The sequence below is a fragment of the Rhopalosiphum maidis genome, chromosome 2 (assembly GCF_003676215.2).
Source record: "Rhopalosiphum maidis isolate BTI-1 chromosome 2, ASM367621v3, whole genome shotgun sequence".
Taxonomy (NCBI): domain Eukaryota; kingdom Metazoa; phylum Arthropoda; class Insecta; order Hemiptera; family Aphididae; genus Rhopalosiphum; species Rhopalosiphum maidis.
This window is the reverse complement of record NC_040878.1, coordinates 16,326,854-16,340,643: the sequence shown is the minus strand read 5'-3', so window position 1 is coordinate 16,340,643 and position 13,790 is coordinate 16,326,854. Positions and strand designations below refer to the sequence as shown.

The 13,790-nt window shown below is 34.7% G+C and overlaps 1 protein-coding gene across 7 annotated transcripts in view; it reads right to left on the bottom strand.

Annotated features, from left to right (window-relative positions):
* Positions 1-1,066: 1,066 nt before the first annotated feature.
* The window catches only part of LOC113554418 (homeotic protein antennapedia-like), a 153,705-nt gene continuing 140,981 nt past the window's right edge, over positions 1,067-13,790 (bottom strand). For all 7 annotated transcript variants that reach the window (XM_026958253.1, XM_026958260.1, XM_026958254.1 and 4 more), the window contains one exon: positions 1,067-4,499. In XM_026958253.1, the coding sequence (XP_026814054.1) occupies positions 4,249-4,499 (251 nt within the window). In that variant the 3' untranslated portion in view covers positions 1,067-4,248. The remainder of the gene's footprint in view (positions 4,500-13,790) is intronic.

Sequence of the window (13,790 nt, the reverse complement as noted above, 5' to 3'; positions counted from 1 at the left end):
TACGGACCGACACTTGACCGAGGCGCACGTGAAAAATATACACTTTATTCCAGACGATCCGCACGACGAAGTTAAGCGATTTTTACTGACGCGACCCGTTTGCACAAGAGATCGATCGATTTATCCGGCACACCGTCGCGATATTATACGTCGTGATATCATACTATTATGCTGTAATATTATAGGTAACGTGTTACCGTGTTATCTCGTTTTCAAACCTACGCGTTTTCGGAATCGTGTCTCCATGAATCCGTGGGAAGGTGACTTGGTGAAAAGAGCTTCGAGCGCAGGGTTAGGGGGAATGTGTGGGCGGTTAGGGGATGCGGGGAGGACTGACACAAATAAATCTCCACGTCCCGTCTCATTATAATATATTAACACGTACACGTCGTTTTTTTCACTGGGTATATATTATATACGTATACGTTCATGCAAACAGACGAATAGTTTCCCTTTATTATCTATAACCACTACTACATGAACACAATAATCGTGTGCGACGTTTTTTCTTCTCTCGTCTTCGTTTTCGTAGACACGATTTTTTGTCGCGGCCTGCCGAGGTTTGTTTTTAATTAAGTACGCGTTCCGGCGTTCGGCTGCAGCTAGTGCGTATACATTTTAAAATTATATACCTACCACTGCGATCGTTTGGCTGTATACCAAAGCCGCGAGCGCTCACACATACACACGTAGCGCATTACGCATTATTAATATTATTATTGTGTTATGTTATTATTTTTTTTCGTCGAGAGCAGATATTGCTAGGCCGGTGATGATATTATAAGTATAGAATTTCGACAAGATCGAATTGGCCACTGGCCTGTCGAAAGTGTCACTCGATACTGCAGTACCTACCAATATGCATGATATTACCATTGCAATTTGAGTGACAATTATAATAATAATATATTATATATGCGTCATGCGTAGATCATATAATCGTGTGCGCATAGTATAAGTGTATTGTAATACACATATTATAGGTAAAACACGTATACATAAAATAAGAAAATTATGTACAAATATAGCGTATAAAGATTTGTTTGTTTTTTTCATGTTTTTGTTTATTAAAAAAAAAAGTTCATTTTTTTTTTTAATTAATTAACATAAAATTCTACTTAATTAATCTAAAAATGTAACGAACACTAATTCTAATATTTTAGGAGGAACTTATCGTGAATGCTGCATAACAACACTCAGTTATCTTAATATTCATTGTACTGACCGTTTATTACATAATAATATATATATATATATTTTAATCGGAAAAAATATTAAAAATATTAATTAAGTAATGTCGATAAATTAAAAAATGTGTCAACGTTGATTTTTAAAATTTTGTTATTTTTTCCTTTTTTGGTATTACAATATAAGTACTCAACATCAATGTTATTTATCACGACTCAAAAAAATAAACAAGACTTATTAATTACGTATATATGTCGTTTTTTTCATTTTTACACTGTTTTACCTAGCATGTAAAAATAAATTAGAGGTAATCCTTGCCAGGCTTTGCAGAATAAATAAATTTTTTATACAAAAATTCTTTTTACAAAAATAATAATAATAATAATGATAAAATTAAAAACGAAAAAACAAAATGGTTAATAAAATGAAGAATCTACCAGCACACGCACGCTTTTTTTCTATATAATATAATAAAATTGTATATAATATTAATATTATTGTTTTTTATATATATAAATAAAATCTCTCTGAACTGTACAATATTACGAAGAAATAATGTAAAATAAATCGTAACGATTTTCAATTTTGAAAAACACTTTTCCTATAAATGTTTTTTTATATATTTTATATAATATATTCATATAGAAAGAATACCTATGATGTATATACAAGAGAAATAAAATAATTTGCATTTAATAATTATAATTAATGAAACGGGCTGATAATCAATAATTTCCGCTTATGCGTGAGCATAACACGCATGCATTATAATAATAACAATCATAATCGATTTTCTGCGTACCTATGTATACGGAAACAGCTGATTCGCGGAGCCGATGAAATTGCACATTCAATTTTTTCATTTTTTTTTTCAAAAATGAGTTTGCGGATTTTCTTAAACACAATGATAGTAATTATATAGTATTATTGTGTACTCGAAAAAAAAAATATATATATATATATAGTTTGTGTGAGAAAACAAGTAAACAAGTAGTGGCATGGACCGATCTCTAATTAATATATAAACATTTTTTTTTTTTTACCTTATTACAATATACAAAGTCTAAACATATTTTAATATATATACTATATGTACACATTTAAATAATTTATATATAATTACTTAATATACATGCATGTACTTGAGTCACGCGTTATTTTTCCTCTTATTATGTATTCTCTCTTACACACACACAAAAAAAAAAAAAAATTAAAACGTAAATAAATAAATTAAATAAAAAAAAACAAAAACAAAAGAATACGCAAATACCACCTTTGGTACGTTAGCATTTATATTGTTACAATAATATAATAAATATATAATTTTATTATCATTGTTATTTCACCGCAATTCCGCGTCCGATCGCGCGCGCGATTCCCCGAGCCCCATTCCACGTTTTATTCAATATACACGAAAAAACTGACATTATAATATTGTATACAATATCGCAGGTATTTATTATTTAAATATTTACTGTGGTGGCGGCAGCGGTTGGTTATACGGTATTCGTGTGACCGAAGGTCGTGGCCAAAACAACAAGTACCTATATAATAATGTATAATAATATGTTATTATACGCATAGTGATTTAAAGTTTTAACGACGGAGTCCAACGACAGTAAAAACAATTAGCGGTGCACACACAAGACACATGCAGTGTTATTATGACGAATGCTGTGATTGCGAAAATAAGATCACACCGCCTTCACCGTATCGGACGCGAATTGCGGCACCAGTCTAATTCCTAATGGCACTATTAGTTGAATAAAAAATAAAAACAAACAAACAACAACTGGTCCTGGAATTTTAAACCGATATATATATAGAGACATAATCACACACACACACACACACACACAGACAAACACTAACACACATATTATATACAAATTAATATGATACACAATATGTCTAGATATATATACATATATATATTATGTATTGTGTACAACACGTATATTAAGATAAGGCAAATATGTTAGATACACATTATTATTATCGAGAACGTGTTATTTGAGCTGGTTTTGAGATCCCGAGCGCATATCATTGACTGCAACGATACGCTCGTAACAAAATATCTTAAAAAATGATTACGATATAATATATTACTTAGTGTATTTTTATTGTAATTATAATATCCATATCGTATATATTTATATTTGTGTGTATGAGTGTGTGTGTGGGGGGTACACGCGTGAATAACTACTTCTTGGTAAACCAGCGAGCATTATGTCATTTTTCTTTGGATATTTGGAAAAAAAATATTACGTCATCATTTCTATCGTTATTATTTGTTTGCTTAGAACTAAATAAAACTTAAACGAGAACTAAAAAAAAACCTACGACATAATGACTTAGACACAATCTTAGAATAAGTTTCCTAAGCGAGGGAAAATTTTACACGTAATTATATATTATAGTATTGCCGTCGGTATGATAAAAATTGATAAAAAGACGTTTTCCTATTTTCAAAAAATGAAAAATTTATTTAAGATACGTTTTATGCGTATATAGATAATATACCCAGAACGAAATATCAACATTTTGTTGTGTTATATTATGTTTTATTCTTTCAATATGCAATAAGAAGATTATTGATTAAAAAAATATTATTGTTTACCACCTAAACCCCGCTCTGTATTCGCAGTAACAACATATTGTAATATGATGATGACCAATATTATAATGAATATTAATGTTTATACAGAGCGATAGTATATAATTATTATTATTATCATTTGGAATATTTTTTTAAAGTATATACGATAAATGTCAAAGTCCATAATCGTCCTGCATCTCGCCAGAGCGACCATGGACCGGGCGCGCGCGTATTTATTCACACTCAAACGCTAACACAAACATCACGCACAATCGAAAGTGCGCGCGCCCAAAAGACACTTTGCAACACGCACACACGCGTACGGCACACGGAAAACTATGGGCCTTTTCACCTCTACACACACACGCGCGCGTACAAGTACAACAGTAACAACAACAATAATAATTATAATAATAATAATAATTATAATATTAATAAAATGACGAGAAGTCGCGGCGTAATCACTGCGGCGATGTCTGCGGCGTGATATCACTACCGTCGCCGCCCTGGCCGTCGCCGCCCTTGGTCTTGTTCTCTTTTTTCCACTTCATCCTCCTGTTCTGGAACCATATCTTTATCTGCCGCTCTGTCAGGCACAGCGCGTGCGCGATCTCGATCCGCCGCCTTCGGGTCAGATACCGATTGAAATGGAACTCCTTTTCCAGTTCCAGCGTCTGGTACCTGGTGTACGTTTGCCGGCCGCGTTTCCGCTCTGAAACATAACGTTTACAATGACAACTACGGTAAGTCTGACGGCCTCTGATTCCGCTCTAACAGGAAAGCGAGTATAATAATATCTATATGCGTATATGATCAGACGGTTCTCGGCAGATCTCGGGGACGGGGTAAGGCCCGCCTAAGTATAATATTATATCGTATGTATTATCTCTGTATATACACGATGACCACACCCGCGAAAGAACATTACTCTGTTGCTGAATATAGAGAAAAATTACACTGGAAATTATCAAAACCACAATTTTTGACGAGTTTAATAAACTAATCAGTAATATTGCCTCTATGAAAATATAATCGATATCGTTGGTATACGATTATTTAAGTACTTTTTTTTTTGTAGAATGCGGTTAACCGCTTGATAAAACGCAACTTAATCCAACAGAGCTTAATCTACCACACGATATTGTCATACCTATACGTGGGTGTGATCTTTAAAATAATAACTAGGGCTGTGAATTTGATACATTTGCATATTTTTTGTTTAAGAAGTTTATATTCGATCATAATTTGTTTTAAAATTATTTCTATACACAAATTTTAAATTATACTTTTTATGCATTTTTTTCTTATTTTAACTATTTCATAATAATATTACAGCTAATATCAACAAATTTGTCAACAAGTACCTACACGTTATTTGCTTATAAAAATTGAATTCTTCGTATTATTATTTACATATAAAAACAAAGGCTTATTCAAAAATGTCTTTATAATAAGAATAATCATAACAAATTTTAAATTTCACATAAGAAAAATATCCACTGATATTTCGAGCGTAAATATTTTCTAAATGTATTAAACACACAGCTCTAATAATATAATAGTGCACACATAGGTTTAGGTATGATATGAAACGTGCAACAAAAAGTATAGTAAATCGTAATTTTTCTATTTAATTAAAATCATGCGAAGTATATAACAAAGCACTCCCACTGCACATAATATATATAAATATGTGTGCATGTGTTATTCCCACGCGGGTGTCCCGATGGGATCTCTACTGCCGCATGTATATGAAAATAGCATGATACACATTTCAATAATAATTATGAGTTATGACAATTCGTATTATTTTAAAAAGCATGGCATTATAATATACGAATAGCAAACGGATAGTTTTTTGTCGACGGCGGCAGCAGTAGCAGCAGCAGCGTTGTTCGAGCGAATCGAACGTTATACTCGCGTTTTAACCCTTTTTCGCCATTAAAATAAGCGCACATTATAACGTAGACGGAGAAAGGCGCGTGGACACATACAAATATGCGCACGACTAACCTACATACACATCAGCTCCAATATATGGTATAAAGATATTATAGACGACTACAATGGACGATTAGGCCCGACCGCACTAATATAATAAGCCATTCGATTATTATTATATAGGTAGGTAGTGGTTTCTTCGGTGGCGGCGGCGGAGGGATCGATTAACCTCGTGAAAATTTCGACGAAAAAAAAACTTTTATTGAGACTTTCTTTTCGCGCGCCCAACAAAGACCTTAACGAGTTTTTGATGTGGGGGAAGGAAATCGCCGTGAAGACGCATTTACGGCCACTGCAGCCAAGACCGATCAACCAAAGTCGTTACGATATATATATATATATATATGATGTTTATGTGTATAATATATATATGTGTGTGTGTGTGTGTGTGTATAGGACCCGGCGGCCGCTAGGGGGAATAATGTCGACGGTTGTGCACACCGCGCGACCAATGAAAACGTTTTTAATTAATCGCTTTTTCTTTATAGCGTGCGTAACACTGAGCATTGTTGTGTTGTATTATATACTTATATATAGTGTACGTGTAACCGACATCGCGGAGGGTATTTCTAGTTTGTTACTATAGGTACAAACATACTACATATTGTATAGTATTTATATTATAATTCAGAGAACGGAAACGTTAAAATCGGTTATCGTGCCATCTCTTATTTTTTGTCATTTGAATTTAAAAAATATGCATAATAAGTATTAAGAAACAGAAAAAAGAACAAATATACATAAATATATTTATGTATTTCGTAAAAAACTAACCGATTACGCGCAATTGTATAAAACAAATCGACTGAACGGGTCGATCGACTTAGCAGTGCTTCTGTCAAAAAATGTTTACTGTCATAATTTAGTATTTTGAATTATCTATAGGTACATAGAATATAGAACATGATTCGTATTGGATACTATGGTCAAACGAAGGACTGTATTAGATTTGACAACTATGTAATGTGCAGACCAGCACGCTTAGGTATAATAGATGTATCTACGACACTCGTAGACCTGTGAATGAATTGCAGGCGGGAGGGATGCAGCGCACAAAACTAAGTTCGACGAGTTGGTCTTTAATACACGAGTCTAATAATGTGCGACTCGACGTTTATTCGTTCTGTTTCCGGTTTCGTAATAACGTTATACATGCATTAGGTATTAAGCGCGGAAGTCCGTTGAACCGTGTGCACGCACAGACTGATCGCGCGGACTTAAGTATACTCGTATATAATCCCACACACACACACGCGCGTACGCGTGACGCCATTGCAGTACATAATGATACATTATACTTCTATACAATACTCGTGACGTATATACAAGTGTGTGTGAGTGAGTATATATGTATGTATATATAAGGATTTCGTCGTGAGCAGCAGCGCGTCAAGAGGACACGTATTAATAGCGCGCCCGCCCGCACGTGTATATATGTATATACATATATTTATATACAATGCGCACACACGAGAGGAGTACCTTCCGACTCTGCCGCCGTCAGACTTAAAACGGGGGATAGACTTAGATCCAAAAGTAAAACTACGGTGGGGTGCAAAGTGAGGGAGAACATGATATTGCACCGTATTATAAAAAAGATTATTTGGACGGGCTAGACGTTTTCGTGCAGCCGTCGGCTATACACACACGTAGGGACCTGTAGTCCTTGGATGTGAGCATGTGTGTGTGTTTATGTGTAAGTGTGTGTGCCGAAAACAAGAAAGTCGTGGGGTCACCGCCGGGAATGGGACCGGGCGGAACGGTGGAAGGTCTGATGGGCGACACTGCTGGCGGACCGGGGGGGTGTGCTGCACAGGAAGAGAGACGGCGGTAAGGTGAGGTAGAGAGAGGAGAGACGTTGCGCGTCAAAAGTGACGAAGATTTATGGCGGCGGCGGGCAGGCCCCGTTTCGTTCAGCCTCCGGGGCAGCGCGCGCGGTTCGGCGGCGGCCGCGTGTTCCCACCGGGGACCGGTCGCCGCCGCTCGCGTGAGTAAGCATCCAAACCGTATTATGTACAAAAAAAAAAAAAAAAAACATAGACTAACCGGCGATGGAGTAAGAGAGAGTGAGGGAGAGGGAGAATGAGAGAACAGTGAGTGAAGGAAGAAAAGCGGTAGTAAAAATAATATATATATATATATAAAGGGAGAGATTTAACGAAAACGTAAAAGGCAACCACCATGTGTGTGTGTGTCAAATGAAATAAAGCGGCGACCTCCTCCGGGGAGTGAGTAATAGAGTAACGGGGTGGTGGTAGGAATAGATATAGTCAGTGAAAAAGAGAGGGAGAGAGAAAAAAGAGAGACGGCTTTAGAGGCATATATAATATTATGTACATGACAGACGTACCGAGAGTAATTTGTAATTTTTCGCCCCCCCCCTCAACGTGAACTCCTAACGGCAATACCGTACTCGCGTATAGCACTTAGGAAATTAGAAAATATATTGGCCCCAAAATCGCAATACGTATATAAAGGCATGTTTTTCGTGAAACAATATTCGAAATTAACAAAGTTTTATTTAACATCTCGAATACATTATTCTTATTATGACGGCAAGAACTGTAATAATAACGATAGCGTGTGTTAGACAACGTTCGTTAGCGACGACGAAATTTCTCGGCGTTCTGATCCATTCTATTTACTATACCTATTGCGATTATATACAACGCTAAGTTTTTTTTTTAATTGGTTATAAAATGTCATTGCGCAGGAGTTAAGACGACATAAAAACATCCTCAATGGCACTTTTAGAACGATATTTATATATAATTTAATTACAAGTTACCAAGAATTACATATGATATAGATAATATGATGTTAGTGTAAATTTTAAGTTGATATCGTTCACTTCATCCATTCTTGTTTCGTTAGGCTTCAGTTTATACTGCATAAAATACGATAAATAAAAAAAAAATTTACGCGCAATAATTTCAGCAATAAATAATATTTTATCGCTATAATAACTAATAAGTAATAACACAATGACACTAAAATGGAAGTTAATTAAAAAGTTGTGTATATTATATTTTTAGGACATCCGATACCCTCAATTATGTTATATATAGTACGTAATACGTAGTATTTGACAATCATTTAAGTACACTATCTTTAGCTACTATTTGAATCTAGAATTAAATAGCCATTATGCGCGCATTTGGATATATTATATTCACATTAATATTCTCACGGTCAAAAAAATTTGTATAATATTCCACTATATATTATGTATACGCGTGTTAAACGACCCGAGTAAAATATGTTAATCGGTTTCAATGAAAACCGTTTTCACTGACATAAAACTATTTGTTTGTAAACCCGAATCTTCGAGACTTGGCATTACACGCGCGTAATCCTCTGCTTAAACCTTTATTAACTGCAGCGGCGTTATAAATTCATTTAAACGATTAATTATATTACGGGCGTAGTTTACGAGTTCATAATAATGGCTGCGAAGAGTGCAGCGGGCGGGACGGCTATTATTATTACTATTATTATACACGCGCATAACTGGAGTTAAAAATGCGCGATTAAAATGTCAAAAACAAAAAATTTTAAAACGTTGATAATATAGCCATGCATTATATATATTATATTATGTTAAAATTAATTTTGCCCGTCCTGATTTTAACCTAAAATGATACATCAAACCGCAAAAACGCGACATTTTAAGTAAGTGGACAAAAGAAATCAGCACGAAAGATTGTCGCATAGGTTTTTATACATAACCTGCAGCTAACACGGCGCTATCCATCGTCTCTCTAAACACGGGTCGGTTAGCTATAAGGAGAGATCGTTTAAAGGAAACTAGAGAAAATTTATGGCGAACCGGAAAAAACGCTGGCACGGCCCCGAGGGAGTAGTAAATCTGGACACAAAGTTTCAGGCAGTATCGCGTGAGATGCGCACAAAGAGAAAAATATAGAAAAAAATCGTATCATCGTTAGAAATGTACCTACATATTATACGAGTACATGCGCGAGAAATCGACGGGACACGTAATAATATCTTATGTCATAACGACATGGGATGTAATTTTTCTTTCTTTCTGATCTATTTCTACCGCAGCGTTTGATCCTATATGCATCTGTGTAGGTATATATTTGTATGATTTTATAGAGAAAATAAAATATTTAAAAAAAATTATTCAAAAACTTTAAGAACAAAATTATGGCATGGTTCAAGTAAATTATGATCTAACGAGTAAATTACGAAAATTCTATAAAGATACTTCATGAAAATATATGACGGGTACATCATGCTAGCACGTATAAATTAATTTAAAAATAGTTAAAGACCACATATCTTTAAAGGATTTACGGTCGGTGAATAAATGTTCAAGTTTTAACGAAAATCAGCAAAATATACATTATAATTGACTATAGGTGTAGTATAAAGATCACACCTATACAACTTTTATTCCAGTTACCATTACCATGCGTCGACCCCAGGGACTTTTATGATTGTCATTTTAATTATTATCCTATATAATATGTATAGTAAATCCTATGCGATGTGTGTGTATGTATTATGAGAGAAAATGAAGTACGGGCGGGAAAAAAAAAAAAACGTTTCGTATTTTTAGACTGCAGTGTTGCGTGTGGTTGATAATTCGGTAAAAGATTGTTCGCTCGTACTCGGCGGCGCGTAGTCCGTCTGTCGGAGAACCGAGGCAAATATTAATTACGACGCGCGCATTGCATATACACGTATACGGGCGGCGTTTCGGTCGCGGAGAGCGCACAAAGTTAATTAACTCGAAGAACCCGCCGCCGACGCCAACCACCCTCATGGCGGCAAACCCAAAATGACGGATTGTTCACCCCGCAGCCCGCCCGTCCGCCAATTCACTGTGCCGCCGTCACGTCGTGTCCGACACACTGTGCAGCGCTGCCGCCGCCGACATCACCGCAGACCCCGCCACCGACCATTTTGAAAAGGAGCACCGGCACGGACACTACCCCAGCACCGAAAAAGTTCAAACGTGTGGTTAAAATTAGACAAGTTTTGTGTAAGACTCTATTATTAGCACTTATTTCCCCTTGCAGGCATAGTGTCTGTGTGCGTGTGTATATATATATAAGCATCGTTTTGCTTTGTGTAGGACACGAAGGTTGGTAAAGTGTACAACGTATACATATAGGTCTATCGAATTTCGATTAGCCTTTCGACTTGGCTATCGGGATAAGACTGTGCGGTTTACGTAGTCTTAAGTGTATACTTCAGCGTGTGCCTATTAATAAGACAGATCGAAACTATAGTTGTAGCCATATCCGAAGGGCCAAAAATATTTTGAAATCGTCTCACCAGAATTGAAAATCTCTTGAAAGCGAAAATAGAAAACAAAAATTGATTCTTCTGTAACCTGGCGGAATAGTGGATGATAATCGTTAACCTATGTTTTATGGATATATTATAATTTTAATAAATGTCGATATGTTCAAATTGCATTTATAAAACAGTATCTAAAGTTTGACATTAGGATTTTGCGTTACGTGATCGATGGAGTGAATACATAATATTATAATATACAACTCCTACCGTATGCATGCACAGCATAATATATACACGCGTATACGTATATATTGTATTGGATTATTATAGATTTACATAATATTTTTTATACCACGAGAGAAATCACGTGGACCGCGTTCTTTCGGGTTTGTCGCTGCAGTGTCTGCACTGAGCTCCGTGTCATATATATATATATATATATACGTATGTTATTCTGACGACCGTGACGTCGGCACAATCTGTAGATCTGTAGATTGGGATAAACGCGCGCGCACACATACACACTGCAAATGCATATATATATAATAAAATATATTTTATGAGTTATGGCCCAAACCCCCCACTCCGTCACCGGTCGGCCATATTATCACGATGCACACGATCACGCCGACTATGTCTTCCTCTCGTATTCTCGTCGTCGGCTGTATGTATAATAATATTATGTACGTACGACGACGACAATGACGACATCATCATAATCTGTACACCAGCTGAGCCGAGATATACCCGCGTGAGACTCATATTATGTGTACATATATATATATAATATACATGTACTACAATTACAGTGTATAGTGGAATAATACGTATAACAATAAGAGAGACGCGCGTATTACTATATTAGTGTATTATATCTATCGTTAAGTCGTGGGAACTTTGTCGTCTTCACGGGAGGCTGAGCGAATCGGTCTAAACGGGTACCATGCGTAAGACGAAATTAATATTGAAAGTTGAAACACTGACTTGTTTACGCGAAATATCTTACAGTAACATACCTGCAGGAGTGTTCAACAAGAACACGTAAGTCGATAAATTGATTGCGCAAGTTAAATGCACATATTTTAATTACAGTTAAATATAAATATAGTAAATCACTGTATTTATTACAAATGACTACTGCGATATACTAAAACAACGGTTTCCTCGCTATACCGTTATTATGTGTAGTTGATATATTTACTGTGCGCAATCAAATCTTTTGTAATATCCAGGTCAACATTCTTTTGTAAACTAATTATTTGTGTGCGCTGCAGACGAAGTAGTCGTTTTAAAAATGTAAAACGTGCGCAAGACAAGACAGTGCATTGCATCGAAAAAAATTGCATGGCTTTTAGTACGATTAAGAGAGTACGTTATATTATATATAGGTACACATACGTTTGCCAGAAAAAAAAAACAAAATCATAAAAACGTTTGTTGGTCTGACGAGTGGCAGTGACCCCCCGGACTGCGGTAGAGGTGGTGTACCGCACCTTAAAGTTTTGCCCCGCATAACTTTGACGAATCGCTCGACAAGCGTTTCTTTTGATGTATTTTACTAAGCGAAACAATAAATGGGGAACAAAAAATTAGGAATTTAAAGAGATTAATCACAACGCCGTCGCTCAAAATGTTATTATAAACACCGCCCACTATTGCGTAGCAGATATACGCATACCTAACATAACCGAATCTATACAAGGTATGAGTTGATCGTTTGCAAAAAGTAGTAAGTTAGTCTATTTTGTGAATTATTATTAAACTATTATTGTATTATTTATTGAGATTATTCATCTCTTATTATACTGTGAACATTTTAAGTTTTGAAACGATTATAGTATATCATGTACTTTATTTTGATTTCTTCAATAGAAAATGAGATGACGTTCCAATGCAACGTTGTTTAAAACTATGTTCTTTTTTTTGTTTAGGGTAGTAAGGCATAATAAATACTACATTTTTCAACCGTTCGACTCATACACAATCTACACACATCTAGTAGACCACAATAATAATTTAAATTATGTCATAATAAAATAACTAAAATATATAAGATACGTCACTAATCGCGAATCCAAAATAATATTATGTGATAGAAAAACAAAAAAATAACGCGGGTGATCAAATACTATAAACTGTAACCAATTTTAATTTAATAGTATTATCGCTGTTTTGTATTTATTGTAATTATCTATCTTGTAAATCTATAAATGTTTGTAATATGCGTTACGAGTTTTAAAATTTCGGGCCGCGCTTTAACTTGAACTAATTTAAAATGAGGCTTTTATTAGTAGTAAAATATTTACTACTTAGTTCTAATTATGAAACTCACTAAAATCCACTCAAAAATTAATAAATCAGTTAACGCTTTGTTCCTGATAAAAATTTAAAATCACACGTATGTCATTGGGAGTTTTATAGTAATTTTAGCATAATATAATTAAAGCTTTCACCAATTTAATAAAGCATGCAAAACTAAAGAAAAAAAAATTAAAGTTTAAGATTCAAGAATGATAAGTTTTTAAATTTACAACTTTCAATTAGTTTATGGACCTGTTGTGGAATAATAATAATTTATTATAATCTTCCTATATTAAAATGTATGTTTTTAATTTGTTAATTTACATATATTAAGTTCAGATATTGATAAAGTCGCAATGTAGTTACGAATTTTTTAGTGAATATCATTGATTAAGATTTCTAGGCTGGAATTCCTATAAAATATTTT